This window comes from Protopterus annectens, chromosome 8.part0 (assembly GCF_019279795.1).
Source record: "Protopterus annectens isolate FY-2018-M chromosome 8.part0, PAN1.0, whole genome shotgun sequence".
NCBI classification, from domain to species: Eukaryota; Metazoa; Chordata; order Ceratodontiformes; family Protopteridae; genus Protopterus; species Protopterus annectens.
Window position 1 is genome coordinate 1498852058 of NC_056741.1, and position 13078 is coordinate 1498865135.

General features: G+C 36.7%; 1 protein-coding gene across 2 annotated transcripts in view; it reads left to right on the forward strand.

Annotated features, from left to right (window-relative positions):
• Positions 1–13078, forward strand: part of PRDM10 (PR/SET domain 10) — a 1088540-nt gene that overhangs the window by 194213 nt on the left and 881249 nt on the right. For both annotated transcript variants that reach the window (XM_044081083.1, XM_044081084.1), the window contains exon 4: positions 294–535. In XM_044081083.1, the coding sequence (XP_043937018.1) occupies positions 294–535 (242 nt within the window). The remainder of the gene's footprint in view (positions 1–293; positions 536–13078) is intronic.

A 13078-nucleotide genomic window follows, 5' to 3' on the forward strand; every position in this document is an offset into this window, starting at 1 on the left:
TTGTGTAAGGTTAAATAAAATTTTCTGAAGGTAATTGTGCTGATGTCTGCTGCTTGCTCTATTGCTTGCTATTTAGCATTTTGGAATTTAAAGTAACTGTATAATAGTAAATATTTCATGTATAAGAATCTAGCAGTTGCTCGTTGTGCCATATTTGTGAAGTTGTCCTAAAATGACGTGAATGATAAGATATGTCTGCAGTGTAATTGAACAGAAGGGTAACAGTGGAGCTTTGTTTAAAATTAGCATATGATTTTCATTTCTTGTAATGTTTTCCATTGTACTGTTTTTAGGGTGTGAAGAATGTAACTATGCCCACCCGACTGTGTGTCCTAAGCATGGCCCTCTACATGCTATACCAAACCGCCCTGTTTTCAGCAGAGCCAGAGCCAGCCTTCCACTCATCCTGTATATCGACAGATTTCTAGGTGGGGTCTATTCCAAGAGGCGCATCCCTAAACGTACCCAGTTTGGTCCTGTGGAGGGGCCTGTAGTGAAGCAGAGTGAGCTGAAGGATAACTACATTCATTTAAAGGTACACAAGCCACGTGTGTTGATTATCTTGTACTGTACTGACTAGTGTTGTAAGAGTTGCATTTGTTTTTGTTCATTTATACTGCTAAGAACATTTGTAGTGGCACTTCTTTTGAGATGTAAGCCAACAAATTGTGATTTTCTGTTTTGTAAGCTATATTTTTCTACCACAAAAAGCATAGCATGTCATAGAAAATAGTGAATTTAAGTAAGAAGGAAGGAGGGTGAAAGGACATAAGCTCTTGTTTTTACACCTTACAAAAGGCCAGCGGATACATGAACAGACTGTGTATGAAGTATTATTTGGTGAGGGTCTGAATACTGTTGTATGGCTTCAGTAGCTGCTACCAGTAAAGATCTGTCCTCAGCCAGCAAGGAAAGCATACAAATACTTTGAGTATATTTCTTGTCTTTGGAACAGAGTGCTAGTAGCTGTGTCCTGTTAGCTGTCTGAATTAGCTTCTTGATGGAGAGACGTATACAAGAATTCCAGTCTGTAAAAAAGCAAGAACATTTTTTTGGTTATTTTGAGTTTACAGCATACCACAATATGAGGGCTGTCGAGCAGAATCAGTAGGTTAGTTCACAGAAACTTTGAACTATGTTAGTCCAATTACCTGTTCCTGTGTAGTATTTTGCAGCATTGACCATGAAAAAGCTCAAAGTGACCTACCATAAAATAAGTAGATGATCATTGCTGCATTGTAGTACCTTATCAATGGTAGTTGGTTTCACGCAGATGTCTGCCCTTCTAACTTCCAGATGTTGGAAATCTCATCAGAGGGGAGCTTAACTCCTCCCTTTGCTTAGGGTGCTGTCGACAGTGCTGAGCTAGAAGAGGGAGTGAGAGTGACCCATGTTGTCTTCATTTCTTTTTTTGTCACAGAAGTAATTGTCTGTCCATCTGTGTGTTGGTCTTTTCCAGGTCACTTGTAGAGAACATTAAGCAACTTGTTTGGAAAGTCTTTGTTTTCTAATTGTTGTGATTTTACTCTTTTGTCTTTGCTGCATTTGAAAGTCATGCCAAATTTAGAGGAGATTTTATTTCAGAAGTCCACCATGTTCCCCTGAAGATCCCTAACAAGTGGGCCTAGGAAGACATATTTTAAAGTCTGCATCTACAGTGCTTGTTATATCTGGGAGATCAACATATTTTAGTGTAAAAAAGCCTTTAAACTTTTGTCACTGAGAGAAAGCCTTCTACTTTATCCACAGCAAGAGAACAGTTGACTAGTGGTGTTAGGACGACAAAATCATCTAAAGAGAAATGCAGATAGAAATGAAGCAGACAAATAATTAATCAGGAAAAAAGGTTTGTAGTAACCCAGGTAATTACAGACCAGACCAGTCTTACAAGTGTCATCTGCAAAGCCATGAATTGTATTATAACTGACATAATAAACTGTGATATCAAGAACTGACCCTCAACAGCAGATCATGTGTACTTAATCTGATAAGTTTCTTTCAAAAGGTTATGGAGGCTGTAGATGGTGGCCATGCAGTGCATGTGATGTATCTTGACCTGGTTATTGCCCTTGACTTTTCCCCATGCTGTCATCATTCAACTAAATGCTTTAAAAATCGACTTTGGGTAAGATAGGTAGCAAACTGGCTGAAAGACAGAACCTACACAGTGCGAATTACAGGTACCTGATCAGAAAGTATGAAAATGACTAGTGATATCCTCTGGTTCAGTGATGGGGCCTCTCCTTTTTGGTAATTGCTTCTCAGATCCCCATTCAGTGAGCAAGATCTCTTTGACAAAATGTTTACTGACTATTATAAACTGTAAATTGTTAAATTATGCTGTGACACCCAAACCCTCCTGAATAAACTCTCCCTAATAAACTACCCTAGGTGTAATAAAAATGGGCTCAATCATTACTTTTAGTAGGCAACTTCTCCCCACATCATACTGTCTAGATAACATACATCTACAAAATGAAAATGTATTAAAGGCCTCGGTACTTGTGTTGGTTGCTCCATCTCTTTTAACCATCATATAACAACAGTTGTCAGGAAGTCCTTTCATTTAGTCCAGCTAATTGACCAAGAAATATCATCAAGCTCTAAAGACATGATTAGTCTCTTGTACTCAGCATTAATCAGGCCAATTATTGGGTACAATTTCCCCTTTGTATGTATCTCAGTAAAAGTAGCAAATAATTAGAAAGACCCTAAGGTTCGTAACCAGAAAGATCACAGGCCTAAAGTCTATGATCTACTAAGAGAGGCTGGATGCTCTAGCCCTTTAATCAGTGTCTTTTGCACTTTCGACAGGAGATGTTCATACCATTAAAGACCAAATTGTCTTGGACTTCTGTTTTTCCACAAGTCTAACATCTCCACCAGTACTAGAACCAGGTACCTAAATCTTCGCCAACAAATAAAACATTGCCTGTGAGAGGGTAATGGCAAGGCAAGAATTGTCATGAAACTTGATGGTAATTAAATCAAAAGGTGCTTCAACAAAGTATTAGTTTAAGGGTGTGCACACTTATGCAACCAGTTTGTTGTACATTTTTTATTTTTTATATTTTTCCTTTTTATATTTGTTTGTTTTTCAATTGAATTGTACAGGTTATAGGTCACATTAAAGGTGGGAAAAGTTTTGAAATGATGTATTGTGGTCTCATTTTTTATATCACAAAAACCTGGCATTTTAAACAGGGGAGTATACACTTTTTATATCCACTGTATCAGTGCTGTTTAGGTCTTAAATGAATCTTGGTCCCCAGGAGCTACACAGTTAGCACATCATTTCACTTTTGCAAACTTGGCATGATTGCCTGAAAGGTAACATCTCTGCTTATTTGACTCTTCAGACTTCATGCATTTAGCCACAGCAAGACATTACATCAGACAAGATGATCAGGGCAAGAATGCACCCTTATCGATGGGAACTACTTTTTGGTGTCTACCAACTGTGGGGATATTCCTCACTCAGATATTTGTTTGTCTCCTTTCAAGTTAGACAGTTAAAGAAATTTTGTTGCAGGATTCTGTGTAATGGGCCTAGAATGCAGATTTTTATTTTCTCCTCATGGAAAAGAATGTTTTTTTTTTTTAATACCTTTCTGCCCTTTCCACTGCTACAAGCAGCATTTCTAAAATTCCAGGAATAATCTTCAGTGATAGTGTTGGTGACTTCCTTTCAGTCCAGGCATCTGTGGTTCTGCCTTATTTTGATATGGGCCAAGGGTAGCTACCACAGATTCCTCACATATTGGATTTACTCGAACAAGAAGGGGTTGTTTAATGCATTTCAGGATATGCTTCAACTAACTGAATGAACTAAAAGTTTTGAGATATTTTATGAACCTTTTTTAGCAGTTTCTAAAAGATGCAAAATATTTACTACTAAAAAGTCAGATATGTAAGTGGGGAAGATTCTCCAGTTTGTGCTGTACCAAGAACCATGACTTTATAAGGCTTAGTTGCTTCTGGTTCTGGATTATTTCTGCAGTTATTGTCCTCTGGTTGGTCTTACTCTTCTGTCAAGTTTCATCTTTTGGCCATTTCTGCTTGTTTGCACTTTGAACCCCCTCCAACAGTTTTTGAACTCTAGCAGTATCAGATTTTGAAAGAGTTTTTTATTTGTCTGTCCACCTAGAAAACACATGGCTTATCCTTAGGAATGTACCTTTGTGTCTAAAAAAAAAAAAAAAAAAACCCCGATACTTGTTCCTTTTGAACCTGCTCATCAGGCAGTCAGGTTTTTTTTTTTTTTTTTGGAAAGACTACCTGATTTACAAGCCCCTATAAGTTAAACCTACCTCATCTTTTCACAGGCACAGGTTTTCTTTTTTTTTTTTTCAATACTTTTATTATATTATCACTTAAGACATAGACAAACTTACATTAATATGAAGGAAAACAAAGTAATATTAACATGTTTCCAGCTGCATATGTTATACATCACATGTTCTTTTTATAACTGCCATCAGTCCATTACATAAATTGCTTGATTCCTACCTTCCCTTTAACCTCTTTCCTCCTCCTGCTGAGCATTATTCTGCTTGTATTGTTCCCACAATTTCCATTTTTCTATGTAGTTTGCTCCTTTCCTTTTCTAAAGATTCCGATTCTTGTTCATTTGTCTCTGTTACAATATTCTATAATTTAGATACTGTCAGTTTAAACTTTGATTTCCATTTTCTGATAATTGCTTTTTTGGTAGCCATCAGAATTAATCATGTAGGTAATTCAAATCCTTTGTCCCAGCTCAAATCAGTCATTTCCTTAGTTGCACCCATTTACTCATCCAATACTTCTGACAGAGTACACTGTAGGGAATTTTTAAAATCTGCCAACTCATTACACTCACAAAGTACACCGTCCTAGTACCATTTTCTCCCCCCATCCCACCTTCAGCATTTCCCATCTACCTGAGGAAAAGTTCTTTGTCTGCTTGGGCTGTAAAAATACCTATGCTAACACGCCCAAGCAAAAATAATCCCTCTGGCCTTTGTTGCATAGTTTGGAGACATCATATATTCTCCTATTGTTCCCTTATAAATTGCATATACAATCTCGCTACCCATTCTTAAAGTTATCATGCAGTATCTTACATGCCCTACTAATTATCCTTTTTTGAACAGCAGCATCTATTAGGTTAAGCTAAAAATTCTACCAGAGCAGGTCCTTCACTGAGATTCCCCTATCCCTTTCTCTTTGTACTCTGATATAAACCCCTGGTAAGGAAAGCAGTCTCTACCCTGCAATTGAAATGTCTTCTTGACCTCCTACCATTTTGTTACCATTCCCTCTCTTGTTATTTGCTCCAAATAACTTGATTCCTTTGACAGTTTTATCCAGTCAATTCCAGACCCTGTTTCCTATTCTCTGTACCCCTACTTGCAGTCATCCCTGTAGGCAAAAAATTCCTTTGTCCATACTTGTGTTGGCTTGGTTCTTAGAATACCTTCTGCTTTAAGAATATAATATTCTGTATGTCTGTTGTTCTCCCCAAGGATATACACCCAAAATCCCAGTCTCTCTATTTGTTGAACTCCCCCACCCCACTTCATCATCATTACTTTCCATTTTGAATTATAACCTTCTGCTTTTGTAATGTGTACATGTCTTAGTTGTGTAGCTCTAAGATATCCCTTCTAGTCAGGTAATCCTAAACCATCTTTAATTTTGGAAGGAGTAACTTATCCCACTTAAATCTTGTATTCTCTCCTCCAGGTAAAATCTTTCAATTCTTTATTAATTATTGTCCACAATGTCTCCTCCGGTTGATAAAAATATACCTGACCTGTATATAAAACTAAAGGAACTAAAACATTTTCACTGCTTGTATGTTTCTGTCCATATCTATAAGCAAGAGATTCCAGTTTCTCAGTTTTTGTATTATCTTTTTAGTCTCTTCCCACATATCCTTAGCTGGCATAACAAAAGAGTTTTTAATCTGTACTCTTAAGTACTTCATTTTATTGTGTCCCCATAAATATGGGCATTGATCAACCAATTCATGTGTACGTATATACTTTATATCTCTTGGCTTTGTTTTATTTTCAATAATTTTATATCCCAAAAAGGCTTGAAACTGTCTCAAAATGTTCCATAACACTGAAATGCCATTTTCTGTATTCATCAGGTAAAAACTGTCATCTGCAAATAACACCAATTTTTCTTGATTACTTTGCCAATTGTATCCTTGAATTTCTGAGTCCCTTATTTTCTTTGCCAATGGCTGGAAATATAATGTAAATAACAAAGGGAAAAGAGGATACCCCTGCCTGGTTCCTGTGTTCATGCACAACGTATCACAGTGGAACCCTCCCACTTTAATTCTTGCCTCTGATCCTTGTTAACCTTATTATTGTGTCAGGGAATGCTGGTATTCATGTGCTTCCATTGCTGTACTTATAAAATCCCAACTTACTCTGAATGCTTTCTCTGCATCAAGATCCTTCAACAACAGTGGTATTTTATTAACATTCTGCTTCCCTGTGGATCTTCGTTGTACTAATGCTGTCAAATGTTTGCCTCCCCTCCACAAAAATCACACTGATGCATATGTCAGTTTTTGCAACACCTTTGCCATTCTTTTAGCTAGTATACACATAAGCACTTTATAATCAATCATGGTTTAAAATTGAAATAGGTCTATATGGAGCTGCATCTGATGGGTCTTTGCTGTCTTTAGATGTTACAGCAGTTGCAGCTTTCTTCCAGAATGTTAGTGCTTCCCCTCCTTTTAAAATACTTTTAAACTAAACCTTCCATACGTTTATCACTTTCTTCCTTCCTTCCTTCCTAACTTGGAAACTTCCATAGGAATACCATCTGCTCCTGGAGACTTTCTTGATTGTTTATGCATCTCTGCTTTTTATCTCTTCTCCTGTCTTGGCTGTTAATTGTTGAGCCTCGTTTACCTTTAGCCTTGGCATAATTAAGTTTTCCATAAATGTTTCCGTTTGTTCTCTTTCTTTATTTCCACATTTCTATCCTTTATACAATTTTTTTATAAAGTTTTTTGAAATATCTCTAATCTACAGGATCTCTGGTTATTTTACCTGTTACAGGCTCTATAAGTTTAGCTACAACCCTTTCCACTTTCTATTGCCTAAGTTGTTGTGCTAAAAGTTTTTGTGATCTGGAGTTATCAAAAATAGTTGCTCAGCAGCATTATTTTAAAACTCATGCATATTGTCCAGATATTCCCTTTTTCTCTGCAGCTTTCACTTAGATGCACGTGTTCTTTTGAAGTACAATTTCTGTGTAGTCTAGCCCAGTTATTGTAACTTTGGGAATAATGTATAAATGGTTTTATAGTTCTTACTTCTGAATTCATTCCTTTTATACCAAATATTTTCATACATTTCTTCAGAAATACAACCTCTTTTGTTATATTTCCCTTCTATATCCCCCAGATGCATCCTTAGTATTGCAAATCAAGTTCCACTGCCCGCATTCAACTAATATTCACTGCTGAAAGCTGTAATTTTTTCCAACATTTTCTTAAGCTCCATAATAGCAGTTTTGGGCAGAATATAAGAATATGCCATTATAATCCTTCTCCTTTGCCAATGGCCCCTTACTACTACAAATCTGCCATTATCTTTTTTCCTTTTGTATCACTATTGCAGCTCCTCTAGAAATTAGTATATTTAGTCTTCTTTTCCTTTGTCCCTGATGTTCTGCTGAATATCCATCCTAAACTTATTTTATTTATCAAATTCACATGGTAGTTTTTTCCAAATATGTCTCCTGCAGCATTTCTGTTTGTACTCTGCATTTCCTAATATAATTCAAAATCTCCTTTTTGTCTATACCTGTGAGGTCATTTACGTTCCAAGATGATATGGATGGCATAGCCATTATGATAAGTTACTGTTCCCATTTGTTAGATATATAACAGTTTTTGGCTGTTTGGCTGGCTGATCTTTTATGTAGTCTTTTCTCCATTTGAACCTGTCACACTTTTCAAGACTTATTGTTTTAATGAAAACAGTCAAACAAAATAAGTACATTTTCAGAACACCCTGTAACCTATTTACTTAGAATACACAAAACTTTGTACATATTAAAAAAAATGAAGTTTACCTCTCCAGAACAATTGCCCCAAATTGACAGCTATACCTACAGGCATTACCTAACCTAAAATTAAGGTTACTCATACTAAAGTGCGTGTTGGAGCTTGTGCTTCCACTTACAGAGATTGGTGTCTTTTTTTTTTTCTCTCTCTTATCCCTATTCCTTTCCTAGACGTGAAAAACAACGTGTATGCTTTCAGAAACATTAACTTTTAGCTCTAAGAAAAAGTGCACTGGCTATCTCTTAATAAAATTCAATTTATGTGGTGTTCTGTTAACTGCATTAAAGTGCTAGGGCTGGTAGGGAAACTGATGTCTTTTATTTACTTCCAATATACCTCTCAACCTCTTACTCCAATAAATTGGAAGAAAGTTTCAAAAATAGGGACACATTTTAAATACTACTCTTATAAACAGAATGTTGATAGAATCAAAGGTTTTGCATTAGCATACATTTTCTGAAGGATATGAAATCTGAAACTCAAATATATGTCATTATTAATGACTTCCATCCTCAATGAGTTGTCAGAAAACCACACATTTTATGAGAAACTGAACAAAAATCTCAGGCAGAAATCTGGACATTCTGTGAAAAATCTGGACAGCTGAGACTTGTGACTTCCATTAATTTCTAACTTAATTTTTCACTGAACTGCTTGCCCTTGTACCTTTAAATTTTGCATTTCCTTCAGCAAAGAATGCCCAAAGCTCTCAAGATTAATTTCTTGCACATGTAGACAGCATGTCTCCATGGAAACATAGCAATGAGTGAAAAAAATAACCACTTTGCAGATGCATGAAGGAATCTTTGCCAGTTTCATTCAGAACAGAAATTACAGCTGCTTTAAGCTGCTGATTTCTTGACTTATGCGGAACATTTGCTAATGGAGTAAAACAAGCCAGTATTATTGCATATGCAAGAAACATAGCACTTCTCGTGGATTTCATCATTTTTGGCTCATTTTTGCTTAGAAAAATACTTGTTTGTAGATTGTCAAGGACATTAATCCAGACATTAATGTTTGAAAAAAATATAAGAGAAAACATATCTACTCTGCATGTAATATAATCCAGCAGCTCAAGATCATGGCATATTAACTTAAAATTGCTTTTTGTCTTGCTTTTCTTCTCTTTTTATATTGTAAAACCTATATTTGTTACAACTAAAAAGGGTACTTGTTTACTTAAAAATCTTTGTCGCATACAACCCCCCACATTTAAAATTCCCCTGACTGCATACTCTGCAAAACTGCTTTACTATGTAGCCTGCAGTTTGTCATGAAATGTTTTATACAAATACTGTTAAGAACAAGTGTTGTACTCTGTTACTTTTTCCCCCTTTTAATTTCATTTAAACATTAATGATATAAACTGGGGTGTATCCTTTACAGTTCACCTACAGTTTAATAAACTCAACAAAAGTCCTGTCTTTCTCAGCCACTTTTTCTTGCAAAGCCATATTTCACATTTATTCCCCCAATTTTATTGTTTACGGTTACTGATCTTGGGCGGCCGCAGTGGTGCAGCGGTTAGCGTTGTCGCCTCACAGCAAGAGGTTCTCCGGTTTGATACTCAGCTGGGGTGCCTTCTGTGCGGAGTCTGCATGTCCTCCCTGTGGTCGCATGGGTATCCTCCGAGTGCTCTGATTTCCTCCCACATCCCAAAGACATATACTGTAGGTGGATTGGATACTCTAACTTGGCCCTAGGTGTGAGTGCATGTATGTGTGCACGTTCTGTGGAAGGTTGGATGCCGGGCTGGCAACTCTACACTGTAAAACTCCATTGCCTATCATGAGTGGACAGTTGATCCGCTGTGGCGACCCCTAACCGGGAGAAGCCGAAAGAAGATGATGTTTACTGATCTTCATTTCCCAACACTGACCTCTGGTTCAAGTCCAAGGCACTCCTGATTTTTCTAGTCGACTCCTGTACATTTTTTTCTGTCTCTCGATCATTTTCCTCTGAAACGTTGGAAAAGGTTTTACTGACAAAAGTCTGTCTATGAGCTTTATTGTCATACAAATGCAAAGCAGAATCACCTTCTGTTTGATGGCTCACTTTTTTGGTTAGACTTTTGTATTTCCTCCTTGGCCTGTTCTGTGTCCAAAATGTCTTTGATCCTCCAAGGAAAAATATTCTGAACACAGCTGGATACCGCAGCTTGAATCCCACATCTGCCTCTCAACACTCCAGTAATCATTTTTCTGCAAACACTGTTTTAACTAATTTTTAATGCTTTTCCCTTCTTCCACAGTTTTGTCAAGATCAACTTTCTGTTGGTATGATTGCATCTTTAATAGTACAGGTCTTGGCTGTTTTCTCATGGTCAGGTTTGAAACATGCACATTATGTGCCCTTTCATTTAACAAATCCTGCTGTGGAATACCTGTCCAGTTGCTTATTTGTGCTTTCATAAAATTAATACAGTCTGTTCCTTCCAGTGTCCCAGGTATAGAAAAAAAATTTCAGATTTTCTTGTGTGCTCCATCTTCTTAATTGTAAGATTTTTTTTTGAAACAGCTTCACTCAAGAAGTCTCTTACTCAGCTGAGCTTTTCTTCAGTTCATTCTTTGATTTTTGCAGTTTTATCCGATCATCTGAATAGCTAGTTAATGCTTCTTCTGTTTTTTTTTCCAGCCTTTTTTATATTTGAGGTGATATATTTTTCAGGTTTTCATTTTTTAATCGCTTCTAAGCACATTAGATGTATTTTTCCTCTAGATTACTGAAAGCATTCTCATGTAACAAATTTGAATCTTGAACTGCTGTTTTGCTGAATAACTGCAGGTGTCTCTTCTCAGTTTGTGTTTTCTCTTTTACCTTTTGTAGTTGATTTTCTTTCAGGTGCTCTAAATTTCTATTTTGTTGGCATCCAGACAGCGTACTTACTAGCCAGTATCTGAATTTTACTCAGGCTTGCAGAATTGGTACCTCTAAAGTCTCAGTTTCTTTTTACATACTTGGAGAGCTGAAATTAACCTGTTGATCATTGTGGAAGTCGGGCATAGTTTTTTTTGAACACATACTTTTTTACCTCAGTGGTTTCAAAGTTTACCTGTAACCAAGCTGTTATTCTGCCTGTGTTTTTTTTTCCAGAACATAACAACAAAGGATAAAGAATTCTTATTCTGAATGTCCACAAGCAGCTTAGATAACACTTGGACAAAGTCAAATCCTTCAGGAAGGTCGATCAGCTTTTGTTTTCCATGAAGGTGAAATTAAAGACCAACACTGCCAAAACGGGCTGTTTGTAATGGTTGTCCCATGTGATTTCTTCTGCTATTTTCTCCGTAACACTTCACTTCTAAGCAGGGTCAGAGACAGTTTTGCCAGAGTCTTCGTATTTTCTTTGGCCTTTTGCATGGGGTGAACTCTAGACATTTTCTTGAGACAGTAACCTGGTTATATGTCCATATTTTTACAAATCACAATAGGCTGGATTCCTTTTTCAAGGTCCAGAACAAGCTTTTCTTGAACCATTTTTCAGGGGTTCCTGAATTCATAAATATCTTCATCTTCCCTGTTTTTATAAGCTATGATAGTCTACCAAATGGCTTTGGCAACAGCAACAGTGATCCAGTGCTGAACAATGTAGTACGCTAGATGTTCTAATCGATAACTGTTGAAGCAGCTGTCCCCTCCCACCCCCCTTCTAGTGCCATATTTCTTTTTTGCCAGGGTGTGGATGTATTTACTACTTGTATATGTTTTTACATATGCTTATATGTTTTAATTAATTATTTTTGCCAAGAATTTACCTTTGAAGGCTGTAGCCATCCTTCTTGAGGTAAGAAAGCCTGAAGCTTTTTGGCACTCTGTCAGTAGCTTGAGGAGAGATCCATATAAATGATAAGAGTGCGAGGAGGGTGCTGTTGAGTGTTGAAAGCTGTCATTTTGGTTATATAACCCATATAGCTTAGGGTACTGTAACAGTAGTCAATTACAGCATCTACTTTTATGGTATCTTCGACTTGGAGAACTGTGCTATTTCAACTAACTGTGCTGCTGATTTTAGCATGTGTGTGTGTAAGTATGTACATGTTTCTGCTACCATCCATCATACAGAAAAAGTCAGTTTTAATTATTAAATTTTATGCAGTCTGGCTGCGCATCCCATTTGCAGCTTTGAATTTCAAATTTAACTTTTGACTTTTAGTTGCAAATTGACAATATGAAATTGCATATGTTAGTTTTATTCAAGAGGAGGAAAGTTTTTTGTACCAGATGTTTCCAAGAAAAAAAGAATTTGCAAACATTAAATGGTTTTGAATGTTTTGCAGATTGTAGCATTTCTGTTGTACATACATGTGTGCGTGTATACATATAAATAGTGTGTGTGTATATATATATATATATATATATATATATATATATATATATATATATACACACACACACACACACACACACACACACACACACACACACATAGAGAGAGAGACACACCCACACCTTAAAATAAATGGTTACAGGTTTATGTACAACCCTATCACAAACCACTGGTCAAATGATACTTTTCCTAATAACAGAGCTTCTCTAATAGTGGCCATACTCAGTCATACTTAACCAATTTCAATAGAGAAGCTGACAGTAATAATCAGTTATAGTACATTAAACCACATAGTTTCTCTAGTCATTGGTTTCTTTCTTACATGCCCTGCATTGCATGACATAATAGTGATTAAGCAAAGCAGGCAGTACAGTCTCAAATATGTGCATGTCTAACAGAACATGTAAAAATATGCCTCAAATATGTGCATGTCTAACAGAACATGTAAAAATATGCCAACCGATTGGACTTTAACCTGTTCTTTCCCCAAACAGCAGCAGCCTTCCACTGGCTGGGATGAGAGAGTACTAAAGGGGGGGGTGTCATCCAGGTGGACATGAAATTGGGGCTGTGCCCTGAATTGTATACATCAGTCCAGTTTGCTACTTGGTTTATGTCTGTCTGTCCTAATCCCAGTAGTATGATCTGGCTTGGGCCCTCAGTAT